Here is a 13,177-nt window from a genome sequence, read left to right on the forward strand (position 1 = left end):
TGATTGAAAATTCCTTCCTTTCTCTCACTCACTCTCTCTCTCTCTCTCTCTCTCTCTCTCACACACACACACACACACACACACACACACACACACAGTTTTAATATCACTTATTTGCCATGCCAATCCCTTGCATAATTTGAGCCAAACTGCTGTGCCTCATGTCTTGATAAACGACGGAAGATCCAACTCTTGGACACAAATGTGTGATATAACATAGATATTACTCATATCGCACACATACATCACAAGCTCAGCTACACATGTCTGACAGATGGGGCAGAGGGGTGGCGAGATGCTTGTTTGTCATACATGTGACTGATTTACAATATGTTTCAAGGGAGGGGGTGGTAATTAAGTATGTGGGTGTGTTTGTGTCACATGAGTGAGAAACCTCTATGGGGTCACTGATTGTGCAACCCAGACCTTTGTTGATCAGAAAATACACAGCATGTTCCTGCCAATTTTGTGAATTCATTTAATCTTGTTAGATTCTGTGATTTAGAAAGGATATCTTCACATTGGTGACATAATTATTAAACTCAGCGTCAGCTGAAAATCAACACTTTTGATTTGTTCGCCTTATAAAAGGAGCTGATGTTTTGTGCCGCATCACCGTGATAAATACGCCTCTGTATTATACACACTCCTATGTTACTACCAGGGACCAACACAGTGACACTGGAAGGTGGGGCTGGCCTTCTCTAATTAAATGGGACATGATGAGTATTGTAGTGGCGTCCATCCAGCCACTAGAACATGAGCATGACTGTGGGACAACCTGGTGCTAAAATGACTGTAGGTAGAGGGCTGATTGAACTCTACCAGTTGTGGGTCACACACAAAGCAGCACACTGGGTCTTATCATTCGGCAACCTTGGGAAAAAGAACGCTTTTTCGACTGACGCTAGCAACAGATGTGTGTTGTTGAGCTGGAGATAGCAGTGTGTTTCAGGGAAGGGACGTTGTTTGAATTAGATGACTACATTTCTTGTGAGGGCCTGAAATAGCGTTTGTTGCAGTTCATTTGAACTGAGGGAGGAACACAAACATGATTGAAGCTCCCAGGAGGGACGGTGTTCACCTGGGGCCCAGCAGAGGCGCAGCAGTCGTCACGTCTGGCCTTTTACAGGTTTTATTGCTGGCCTGAGTGCAGTTGCACCAGCAGGTGTCTCTACGTGCGTGCACACGTGCATCCATGCAGATCCGTTGTGCAGTAATCACTTTTTAACCTCAGTTTCACAACCTTCAACCAAGCATCAACTGATGATGAAGGCAACAGGCAAACTGGTTGCCTGGTAACCGTCTAATTTTTACAGTACAGGTGGAAAGAGGGAGACAGAGAGAAGCTGGGTGGAGAGATAGAAAATAAAACAAGTGAGGATAACAGGAGAGAACAGAGCCTGGTGTGTGTTTCACAGTGAGCGCTGACAGTAATACAGCACTGGACCCTGAGTGTGGTGCAAAATGATCAAACAAGGAGAAATCCGGCCTGTCGGAATCACATGCAGGTTTTATGGTGGTTTAATATTTCCTGAGCCACGACTCGACATCATCGATGACCCCCGACGTAACAGAGTAGCGCAGCACCTTTGTGGCAGTGCTGATTTATATGATCAATAATAATAATCTGATAAACAATGCACCTAAAGGAATCCATCCATTTCTTTAGAAACTTCAACAGGGGCCAAAGAAGAAAGTGCAGGTGAAAGTTAATGCCACGGTTGTGAAGTGGCATTGGAATGGATGGAGTGATGCAGAAGGAAGGATGAGCCGCGTTTGTGCTGCTGTGTGTCACAGGCTCCAGCTGTCTGGTATTCCTCCGTGCTGAGGCTTGAAATGGGAGTCATGGGAGCTGCTCCCCCATCCTCTTTCTCTCCATCTGCGCAGCTCCCTCTCATTACCTCTCTCCTCCTCTGGCTATCTTTATCCTCCTGTCATCACCCTACCCCACCCCCTCCCTCTCATCACTTTCTGTCATATTTTTGCCTTTCCTTTCCACACTCCTGCCTCTTCTGTCTCCTCTGCCTCAGTCATCAACCTCTTCTCCAGCCACTTAGCTGCAGTGGAGGGGTTGGTGTCCGACCAGTTTACCGCTGCCCGGCCGAGGCCCACAAACAATAGAACATGCCCCTGTTATCTTTTATCATCAGCTTGTTTTGCTCTCAGAGGTACCCAATTATGTGACTGCTAAATTTAATTTGCTTCCAGCTCTGTGGTTGCTGTTGATTCTGATGATCTTTTATTATTATTATTATTATTATTATTATTATTATTATTATTATTATTATTATTGGAAATGCGCTTTGCTCCAATTACTGTTAAACAAACACAGACTCCGAATCAGTAGCTTGTCAGTCAGTGTGCACGTGCAGTCGTTCTATGTTTGATCACAAAGGCGAGACATGGTTTTTTTCAGCTCTGCCTTGCAGCAAGTGTCCTCCTGCACCTGGAGGTTTTGTCACTGTCCACAATTGCATGTTGGTCCCTTGATGCCAAATATTTGCTTTATTACTTCTGTCTGCTGGAGGAGTCGGCTGAATTGTGTGTTTGTGCAGTAGCAGTAACAATGTTTTCTCTTTGTTTGTTCTGCAGGATGGTTACTCCCAGTATCACTTTGTTGGCTCTGCCTCAACAATAGAGAGAGACAGACAGAGGCCCTACTCCTCCTCACGAACTCCTTCCGTCTCCCCTGTCAGGACATCCCCAAATAACCGCTCTGGTGAGGATCATACATACTGTATGATGCTGACAGCACATCTATTTTGTATGAGTGTTTCCACATGTGGGTTCTCTTTGTTTGTTGTTCGAAATACAAAAAATAAATCTGTTCTATGTGAAGCGCGGAGGGCAGAAGACAATGTAATGAGCTGATTCGAATGTTAGCCATAAAAACATTGACTGATAGAGAGGCTGCAGCTAAATAGCTGTTAGCGCCCATGCTGTCACCCATAGGCTCATGTGCTATGAAGTATAATTATTGTTGGCCATCAACTCATGCCCAATGGCTTTCATGCTAAGCAAAGGGAGCTTTACCAATAGCTGTTAGCATCAATAGAAGAGGTGCCTTTAGCAGTGCTTTCTCCACATTGGGCTTAGCAAGCTGATGAGGCAGAAAAGTACTTTTCCTTCCTCTCGGCTTAGAGAGGTCTTCAAGGACCCAGTTGGGGGATGGGGCGGGGTGCTGCAACAGAAGTGGTGAAGGTGGGAGTAAAATGTGCATTTGCATATGTGTGTGAGAGCAAAGATGAGAGTTAGAGGACAGGGTGTGATAAAGTGAAAGGAAGATAAAGATGAAAACCAAAGAGGAAAGGAGAATTGGGGATGGAGGGATGATAAATACTGCGGAAAGTGAGTTAAGGATGAGGATTTGACATTGAGACGGGGGCTTTCAGATGATGGTGCCCAGTGAAATTTGTATACAGTATATCTGTTGTAGCGTGCAGGAGGTGGAGGAGGGAAACGGCTAGCAATGACTCCCATCTCCTGTCCTGCTCCTCCTCTCATAATTCCACCGTTTGATTCTCCTCCTCCTTTGCATCAACCTACTTTCTTTTCACCTCTGCCTCTGATCTCTCACTCTTTGCAGGCTGCCTCAAAGAGCACACACAAACACAAACACACACACACACACACGCACACGCACACACCCTCTCACACAAGCATGCATCTGTATATCCTCTCTGCATATGTGCCAAACTGTGATCTGGCCCCTTAGAGACGGATCAAAGCTGAAAGAGTAATGATGGTGTGCACACATGAAGGGAGGAGGAGGAGGAGGAGAAGGAGGAGGAGGAGGAGAGAGTGAGGAGAGTGGTTAAACTGTAAAAGTGATCGAGAGGAATAGGGGAGGTAGCAGTCTGCGAGGCAAAGAGACAGAAGGAGATACGAACGGAGAGCTGGAGACCTTTGCATCCATCATGGTGCCCCCTGGGTCCTCCTGTGTGTTGTGCTGAGAGAACAGGTCTCCCAGGCTCTCATACCCACCAAGACAGGTCCCCAAGGTAAACGTAATCATTAGTGGCAGCTCTTGCTCCATGCTAGGGTGACAGATTTGAAGGCCCACCTTGAGGATTGCTGGGGTGGAGGTGTTAAAGGCTGAGAATTAAAATCCCAAAAGTGACTAAACATCAGACAACTTTCAATGTATTCTCTCCATCTGCTGCTTTCCTTCAATCTTTTTTCCAAGATTAAACATTTATTTAATAGAAGTTGATTATGTCTATTTGCTTTAGACTAGGACAAATACTTGGTCTTTTAATATTTCAATAGACAGAGTTACATTCCAAGATCCCATAAAAAGACATTAAAGCTTTAGTCTATTAGTTTAGTCGTTCTTGCAAACAGTACCATAGGAGGAGAGCATGAAGATGCTGTCCACAAAACAGTGTGAGTGCCTTTGTAACATGAGAGTTCACTTAGATGTCCTTCACTGTTGAGGGTATCCATAACCTCATGCAGATACAAGTCCAGTATATGCTATAAGTTTAGGGCTTATATATAGGAATGTTCAGCTAAGCAGGCTGAAGCAGCTGAAGGTAGGCTGGATTCAGGCAATGCAATGTGGCACTGAGTAAGCATTTAGACTATGCTGTAAGGGGATTACACTGTGCATGCTGAGTGTGCATGTGTGTGTGCACATGCGTACCAGCTAGGGAGAGCAGCTTGTGCTGTATTTACTGTAAGTGGGCTGGAGCTGTGATGGGTAAATGTGCACACTGGTGTGAGTTCAGGGTTTGTGCATCCTAGTGTGAAAATGAGTGGCTCTTGTGAGCTTTGGTTTAGACTTCTGCTAGTGCGATGTTGAGGTGGATGTGAGGCTGATTATTTATAGTTACAGGCGCAGTAAGTAGCTGACTAGCTGCTGGGATACAGCGGCTGGGCAGCAAATGTCTCCCGTTAGTCTATTACCACGTCAGTGAGCGCCACCTGGGAATGAAGAACACCTGTGACAGATGGGAAATTTGATATTCAGATTATGTGTCTAAAACTGATGTGAATGTGTGTGCGTGTGTGTGTATGTGTGTGCATACACACTAGAGGTGACCCTTTATGGCAACAAGCTAAATGAAGAATAATGACTGCACTTCTTGGAAAACTAAAATACACACATACAAATATGAGCTCGCGGGGTGTGAAGGTGCAGGCTGTTCAAGGGTTGATGCTGATTTGTGTGTGTGTGTGTGTGTGTGTGTGTAGCCAGTGCTCCAGCCTCCCCCAGAGAGATGATGAGTCTGAAGGAACGAAAGATGGACTACAATTCCACGGCAACCAATGCTGGTTTCCATAGCAACAAAGGAGAGCATACATCTCGGAAAGACGGCATGGCAGGTGAAAAAGAGCAATAGAGAAACAATTAAATGCCTTTCAGTTTCCCCTTGATCTGCTGCTCTTCATCAAGTTTTATTCTGTTTTTTCTTTAAATCACTACCTTTTTTCTTTATATTTCCATTGTGTCATATTAATGATGCAAAGCACAGAACAACTGGTAAACCTAGTCAACAGTTGAACCTTCATTTGTTGAGCTTTGGCTACGATGGTCTCTGTTGATGCTTGTCACTATTGTCATCGTCTCTGTCTTTGGTTTTCTCCATCTATCCAGTTCAAGTGTCCTGCGGAACATCAACACTTTTCCGAAACTCTTACTTGACTGCCAGCGATGACATCAAACAAAACCAGGTGAGGCTGTTACATAAAAGGAGGCCGACATCTTTAACAGGCACAGCAGGTCTTGGCAGTTCCTGAATGTTGTCAAGGGTTTTTTAGAAACTGGCAAAAACTGCTCCAAGGTGATTACTGAGCGGGCCCAGGTGTTAAATCAGACACACACTGTGCACACACATAAAAATGGGACCACAACTGTAATAGAGCATGGCTATTTCAACTTAACCACCAAACACGCGCTATTTAACCTTTATCTCATTGGATTCCTGACTTCTTTTGAGGTCTGCTGTCGTAGCAAAGAGAAATGAATGCAGACGTTTCTGTGTAACACCTGCATGTGTAGTAATAGAATTCACAGCATGAGCCCCATCCAAACTGATTCCTATCTTACCCTCTGCTGCCTGCCAATCCATTCTGCTTCATTTTTCACTTTAAACCTGCCATTTTCCTCCCTCCTCTCTCCCACCCCCTCTTCCTTTATCACGTTCCCCTCCTTGCTTATCTGACACCCCATTCCTGCCCACTTCACCTCATCTCCCCACCACACCTCCAAGCAGGCTCCGGTTCAGCCCTGTGTCGTGCCCCCGCAGCCCCAGCAGGACAGCCCTTCGGCAGCTGTGCTAAAAGGCTACGACCCCTATCCTCCCCCTCCCTCCTTTCCCCAGCCGCAGCCGCCGCAGCCTCCGCCTCACAGCCAGAGTCGGAGCTTTGATGAGGTCTATTACGAGGACCAGGGACCTCCGACGTCCCAGCCGCAGCCTCAGCTCCAGCCACAGGCCCAGCCACAGGCCCAACCTCAGCAGCCTCCAAACTCCACTGGACCCCCAAGAGACCCAAGGGAAGACCTGCGCATGCATCTGGGCCTCAAATCCACCGGAAACTACGTAGACTTCTACTCAGCCTCTCGGCCATACAGCGAACTGAACTACGAGACCAGCCACTACCCAGCCTCGCCTGACTCCTGGGTCTAGTTTGAGCCAACTTAGGGAGGACTCTGTGTGTGTGTGTGTGTGTGTGTGTGTGTGTGTGGTGTGTGTGTGTGTGTGTGTGTGTGTGTGTGTGTGTGGGTGGGTGGGTGTTTGTACACGTGCATTTGAGAGGGATTATTTTTGCAAGTGATCAAGTGACAGTGGGCACTGAGTCAAAACGGGAAGGTGTAGAAGGTGGCAAGATGGGACAGACGGAACTAAGTAGAGGTTACAAAGGAAACGCAGCAGGCTGGGGAACAGAGAGCGATCGTGCATGTGCATGCTGATATTTTCCTTTTTTTCTGATCACTTTATTACTTCAGCTCCATTGCAGTTGCGAGTGGATAAAGAGGAAATAGATATGAAGAGGCGCAAAAAAAGGGAGCGAGCAGGAGGGGAGTGGGTGAGGGAAATATAAAAAGAACAGACAAGAGAGAAGGCCAGATAGAGAGTATCTAGCAAGGAACAGAGATGGGATGGAGACATAATGCAGGGCGCATGGTGGGGAGTTCTGACTACGGAGACAGAGGAAGGCCTGACCTTTTGCTGAAGACAGCGAGAGAGAGGGAGGGTAGACAAACATGCCAGGATGGATGTTGCGGAGGTCAGGAGGAGTAAAAGCACAGAAACATGAAAGCACCTCAGAGCACAAGGGAAAAAGTGGCTTCACCATTTCACCAAAGTGACAAACGTAGCACCGCTTTCAGGCACACTTTTTTGTTGCAATGGCCTTGCTGCCTACAGAGGCTTTTTCATTTAGCTTATTTTTCATAACCCTTTCCTTTTCTGAATTTGTACTTTTTCAACTTTGAAAGAAAGATTTTTTTTATTTTCTGTGTACAGTTAAAAGGTGATACAGTGTGTATATTACACAGTTTTTGGCTTAGAAATGATGTGTTTTCTGTGACTGTAATGACAAAAGCAACAAAAAAAGGGAAATATAAAAACAAGAAGCTGAAAAGAAACATCATCAGGATGTAAGACAGCTACTTTTGTGCTCCTGCTCCCCAGAGCAGGATCCCACGCATGTTTCATCACGTGGATTTTGCTGCGGATACTCAAAAATGTCAAAGGATCGAGGTTGGAGCAGCATCACAAACCAAGAGTCCATTCTACAGAGGTGCGTTTTCACTGCCTAAAATAAAATCCAAAGCACACTCTTTCTGTCATCGTAAAGGACTTCCTTTTCCTTTTTTGGGAGCTGTTTGACCAACTCTGGGTTGTTATTTACCTTTTGGGTAAAAGGGATCTGTCCGACGAGCTCCCCCGTGACTGCTGCACATCAGAGTGTAGCAGGGAAGAAGAGAAAGGATGAGACGCGCTTTTGTGCCAAACTTTAGAAATGCTCAATAGTCCTTGAGGACTTACATAGGACATTGTGTCAAAACAAGCAGATGTGGACCAGAAAACTCCCCCTGCTGTTTGTAACTTTTGTTTTCTTGTGTTTTGATCGGGTGAAACCGTTGTTGCTGGGGATCATGGGTAATATCTCCCTGACGCAGATGTACAGACCTTCCTCTTTGTTGGCCTGAGCATGTGTGTGTGTGTGTGTGTGTGTGTGTGTGTGTGTGTGTGTGTGTGTGTATGGGCGCGTGACCTGAGGAGTGTGTATACATAAACCCGAGCGAGCGTATCTATGCATGCATGTGTGTATCCGTGTGCGTATGCCTCTGTTGCGTGTATGTGTGTACATTTCTGTATAAATCAGTGTCCAAACCAGGCATTCCTACAGTTTGTCCAGTTTTACAACATGGAAACCAAGGTTAAAATCACTAGAATGAGATGTTGATATAGAATGATAAATCTATGAATATATGAATATAAATATATAATTTTTATGTGCAGATGTCAGTGTCACTAAATGCAACCAATGTCCGCAGAGAAAAAAAAACAACAAAAAAAACGACTGTGTGGTGTACAACAGGACTCTTGTTCACTTGACCTAAAATGTAGAAGCTGCTGATCAGGGCCCATCCACCCCCCTTCCTCCCCCCCACATCAAGAGAAAAGAGAAAACCCACCTGAAGATGCTCAGGCTCTGGTGCGAGTTGTATGTTATTGTGTGTTCATGCTTCTTAGATGACTCTGCTGAGAGAGGATCGTACTTGAACACAAGGAAAAATAAAGACTCTTTGCAATCAAATCAAATGGTCTCAGTATCATGGCTCTTTCACAGATGATGTTCCTCAATGGGCACTTCAATTATTACCACCACCAAAAAAAGAATACCATCAACCTGCCACACCTCCCTATAAGATTAGGCTTGACCTCTTGACATTGTGATTTTAAACTCTGGCTTTCTCTTTGTCTCATTCTGAAGGCAAATTGAGCTCGCAGCACCTGCAAGCTCGACAAAGTGTGATGTAGATTATGCTGCAAAACAGAAGACACCTATTTTGCTACCAACAGTGACAAAATATATGAAAATGTAATTAAATTAAAGATTTCCAGCTGCCACTAATGGATGCCGATGTGGAAATTGTCCCTCTCTTCTCTTATTAAATTATGGGAACCCTAATGTATGGAAAAGGAATAGCAAGCATCAAAGTGGGCATCAGCAAGTACAGAAGATAAATACATAGTGGCACAGCAACATCAGAGCCCCCAGTATAAATGCTATATTAAATGTGATGTAGAGTCTCTAAAAAAAGTTACACAGCCTTCAGTGCAGTATTGAAAAATCTTGTTGAAATGGCTAATCTTCACAGATGAATGAGTGCATTCTGGGTCTTTTTACCTTGTGATGTCTTAATAGGCTATACGGTGCTATAAGGTGCTATAAGATGTATAATAGGCTACAAGGTGCAGTTCTGAAGCTCAGGAGTCAGGTCTCTTTCAAATCAAATCAATCTTTATTTATATAGTGTCTTTTACAATCAAAATTGTTTCAAGGCGCTTTCCAGAATCCCAGGGCCTAACCCCAGACAAGCAACAGTGGCAAGGAAAAACTCCCCTTTAACAGAAAGAAACCTTGAGCAGGACCAGGCTCATGTAGGGGGACCCTCCTGCTGATGGCCGGCTGGGTAGAGAGAGAGAGAGAGAGAGGAGAGGAGAGGAGAGGAGAGGAGAGGAGAGGAGAGAGGAGAGAGGAGAGGAGAGGAGGAGAGGAGAGGAGAGGAGAGGAGAGGAGAGGAGGAGAGGAGAGGAGAGGAGAGGAGAGAGAGGAGAGAGAGAGAGGAGAGGAGAGGAGGAGAGGAGAGGAGAGGAGAGGAGAGATCACATACAAAAATACACTATTTATACAGCGGATCAGCAGGGCCGGAGGTCATCATGCAGCTCCGAAGGTGGCGATACCTGTAAATGAATAGAAAAGGGGGATGGGAGCAGAAAAACTACACAAGAATCAGCATAACTAGTCTGCTTGATGAGGAGGAGGAAAGGAGAGGAGAGGAGATGAGAGGAAACCATGACCCAGTGGGGTGACAGAGGCCTGTCAGGTAATCATGTTTCTGGACCCCGGCAGCCTTGGCCTATAACAGTATAGCTAAGATGTGACCTAACGATTAGACAAACCCCTAAATATGATAATTTGTCTATCTATGATAGTAACTGGAACTACAGAATTAGTAACAATAAGCTTTTTCAAAGAGGTAGGTTTTAAGCCTACGTAATCTTAAAAGTAGCGATGGAGTCAGCCTCCCGTACCTGGACAGGGAGCTGGTTCCATAGCAGGGGGGCCTGGTAGCTAAATGCTCGGCCCCCCATTCTACTCCTAGAGAGTCTGGGGATCTTGCATCAGTAATCCAACAAAAGCCTGGAGAAAACATAAAGAACTCGGAGAAAAACCACTTGGAGGTCTTAGGCCTCTGCTGAGCAGCTCATCTTCCAGAATATTGAGACTTACCGGTACACTTATAGTATTCTTGTGCAGTAGTAATGTGAGGTTACACTTGCTTTATGATCAAAGCCTCTTCAGTACAGGTTGCCAGTTAGGTTGATGAATCCAGCAATGTCTAAAATAAGGTGCTACTGTGGAAAGTGACAAGTCATACACCAGATTTATCATCTGTTAATTATGCATACAATGAGTAGAAGTAAGTCAGCCAAACTTAGCTGGATCGTATCTGGCCAGCAGAAACCTCAGCGTCAGTCTTCAAATTCAAATTCCACTTTCAGCCGTCTATGCGTTTCAAAGGCATCCTCTTAACGCATCCCTGTTATCTTTGCGAGTGTGAATTTGGGTTTGATGATGAGCCCCTTTAGGATTAATAACATCAGACATTTGTGACTGGAAACGCTGGCAGCAGCAGCTTAGCAATAAATGGAAACCAAAACACACCTGACTTGGTGATTGGTCGAGCGGCAGAGGGCTGAAAATGTCAGCATTATTTAATGGCTGATATTTTGCCATTTAATGATTTCTTTAAATAAATTTCTCACATCTATCTCCTTTAACAATTCTCTGGAAAGGCAGCACCATGTATTTTACAGGCTGCTGCTAAAGAGACATTTTGTCACTGCTGTATCCCGTGGTGATCAGCAACACTGTTAACATCTTGATCCTGTCATCTGTTTATAGAAACATGCACTGGGGACAGAACTAACAAGCATGTGTGAGCACACTGTATAATAATACACTGGCTATTAGTCCCTTTCTCAATACTGTTGGTATGAGCTGCTTGATGTATTAGAGGAAAAGACCCCTGTGCCCATGAACCTTTATTGTTCGCTTTTAATGTGAGTGTCCTCTTAAGATATTAATGGAAGCCTTTAGCACGCTTTGCCCCTTTTCGTGCCGTTGTCAGTGCTTTTGATGCCATTCATCTATAATAACAAAAGTAACTGAGGTGAATCTGAAAGAGATGGAACAGCATTTGTGAAAATCTATTGAAATTCTTTATTCTTCTGCCTTTCTGCTTTTTTAAGCTGTCATGTTGAAGAGCAGTAAAAGGTAGTTATGGATAATAACTTAATGCTATTTTGATTATTGGGCTTCACACTAGAGGAGAGTCTCATCTCTCTGAGCAGCATCCACAAGACTGCTCTACCTAAATAAACTGCAAAAAAGTTTCCCAATGTCCCTTGTAAAAGAAATTATTCAGCATGTATCATTTAAACCAGTAAGGTCAAGCAAAGTTCATTTGATGACGCTTGTATCGGTGCACGAGGCATTGATACGTGAAGTTGTGTAACAAAGACTCTTTAGAAAATAACAAAGATGTGAGTAATGTTCCAGTAACTGAGTCAGCAACCTTCAAAATGCTACAGCTTATCATGCTAACCTTGTGACGATGACGTAAGCAGATGGAAAAGTACTGAGAGAAAGGCGTAGTTGCTAAACATTATAAAAGGGGCATGTTTGTTACATTTGGCAGAGATCTCTCTGCATGCTGTTCTTGCATGTACTCTGACTGACTTATTAAACTCTTAAAAGCAGCATTCTGACTTTGTGTTAAGTAGCTGAAGAAAATCCTCAACATCCTGCAGATGCCTCAGGCTCTCCCTCTGCTAACCTTCTCCTTCTGCCACTGCACACAGGCTCAACGATGAACAGCGCGCAGACATTTACTGTACGTGTGCTGGCACGGGTGCGTGTCAGCAGCGGAGGGTGCAAGACGCAAAAGGGGGAAATGGAAGAGACAGAATTGTGATGGGAAGCAGGTGGAGGGTCCACAGTTTATCCTCGGAGAGTTTGAGCATGAAATCAATTAGTGTTTAAGTACAAGTGTGGCTCAGTGGGAGCCACAGTGCATCATGGAAAAACCTTGAGAAATGAAGGCTCCCATCTGAGAAGGAGAGCACAAAAATGGGACGGGAATACAAATTTAAATATATTCAAAATGCATGAATATTTTTGCAAGGTTTGGAGAGGTGTGTAAGAAACACCATAAGGTTGTTGATAAAAGAATCAGCGTCCATGCCTCCAACAGTTAAAATTAAAAAAAAGTGTTTGCAACAGCTGGCAGATCAGATCACATCAGCACTTTAGTTTTTACATGAGCAAAACCCCAAAAGTCCTGATCATAAAAAAACCCCAACTGAGACTACGAACAGAACATTGTTTAACATAACCGATATTCTGGTGTGTGTGTGTGTGTGCGGGGGGGGGGGGTCTTACTGTGTGGATTTATATTCAGACAGGATTAGATTGAGGAAGCAACAAACCATATGTCACACATTCCCGGTGCACCACTGGGCCCTGTGCACGCATTAGATCTGACTGGTTTAAGCTGTGGGGAGCGATTAAGGAGGCAAAACCACAGAGAAATGAGACAAGAAAGGTATAAATACTGAGCCACAAAATTCTGGAGAAACTATAGTTTGTTTCGAAATACCTGGGTATAATGTTTAAAACCAATGATGGAAGGATGCCATCCATTGCTTCCTGACAGTTTTAATGCAGCGACATGGTTGTCATCACCTGCCTCATCCTGCTGTCAAGAATAATGCTGCGTCTACGATGTCAAGTGACACAAAATAAATAAATGGAAAACACAAGCAAGAATAGCACAAAGGCTCCTAATGTGAGAGGTTTGCTGCTGTTCAAATTGGGTGTGATTGTGGCTCATTAATACTGGCAGGAAATGCCAAGAAGTTTTAATTTG

The 13,177-nt window shown here is 44.5% G+C and overlaps 1 protein-coding gene across 5 annotated transcripts in view; it reads left to right on the top strand.

Moving 5' to 3' along the window:
• ctnnd2a (catenin (cadherin-associated protein), delta 2a) overlaps window positions 1-8,780 on the top strand; it is a 142,207-nt gene extending 133,427 nt beyond the window's left edge. For 3 of the 5 annotated variants that reach the window (XM_057012103.1, XM_057012101.1, XM_057012105.1), the window contains 4 exons: window positions 2,596-2,722; window positions 5,200-5,331; window positions 5,603-5,679; window positions 6,219-8,780. In XM_057012103.1, the coding sequence (XP_056868083.1) occupies window positions 2,596-2,722; window positions 5,200-5,331; window positions 5,603-5,679; window positions 6,219-6,635 (753 nt within the window). In that variant the 3' untranslated portion in view covers window positions 6,636-8,780. The remainder of the gene's footprint in view (window positions 1-2,595; window positions 2,723-5,199; window positions 5,332-5,602; window positions 5,680-6,218) is intronic. The other 2 variants (XM_057012102.1, XM_057012104.1) reach the window with 2 other exon arrangements.
• Window positions 8,781-13,177: the final 4,397 nt, after the last annotated feature.

The sequence above is a fragment of the Takifugu flavidus genome, chromosome 17 (assembly GCF_003711565.1).
Source record: "Takifugu flavidus isolate HTHZ2018 chromosome 17, ASM371156v2, whole genome shotgun sequence".
Taxonomy (NCBI): domain Eukaryota; kingdom Metazoa; phylum Chordata; class Actinopteri; order Tetraodontiformes; family Tetraodontidae; genus Takifugu; species Takifugu flavidus.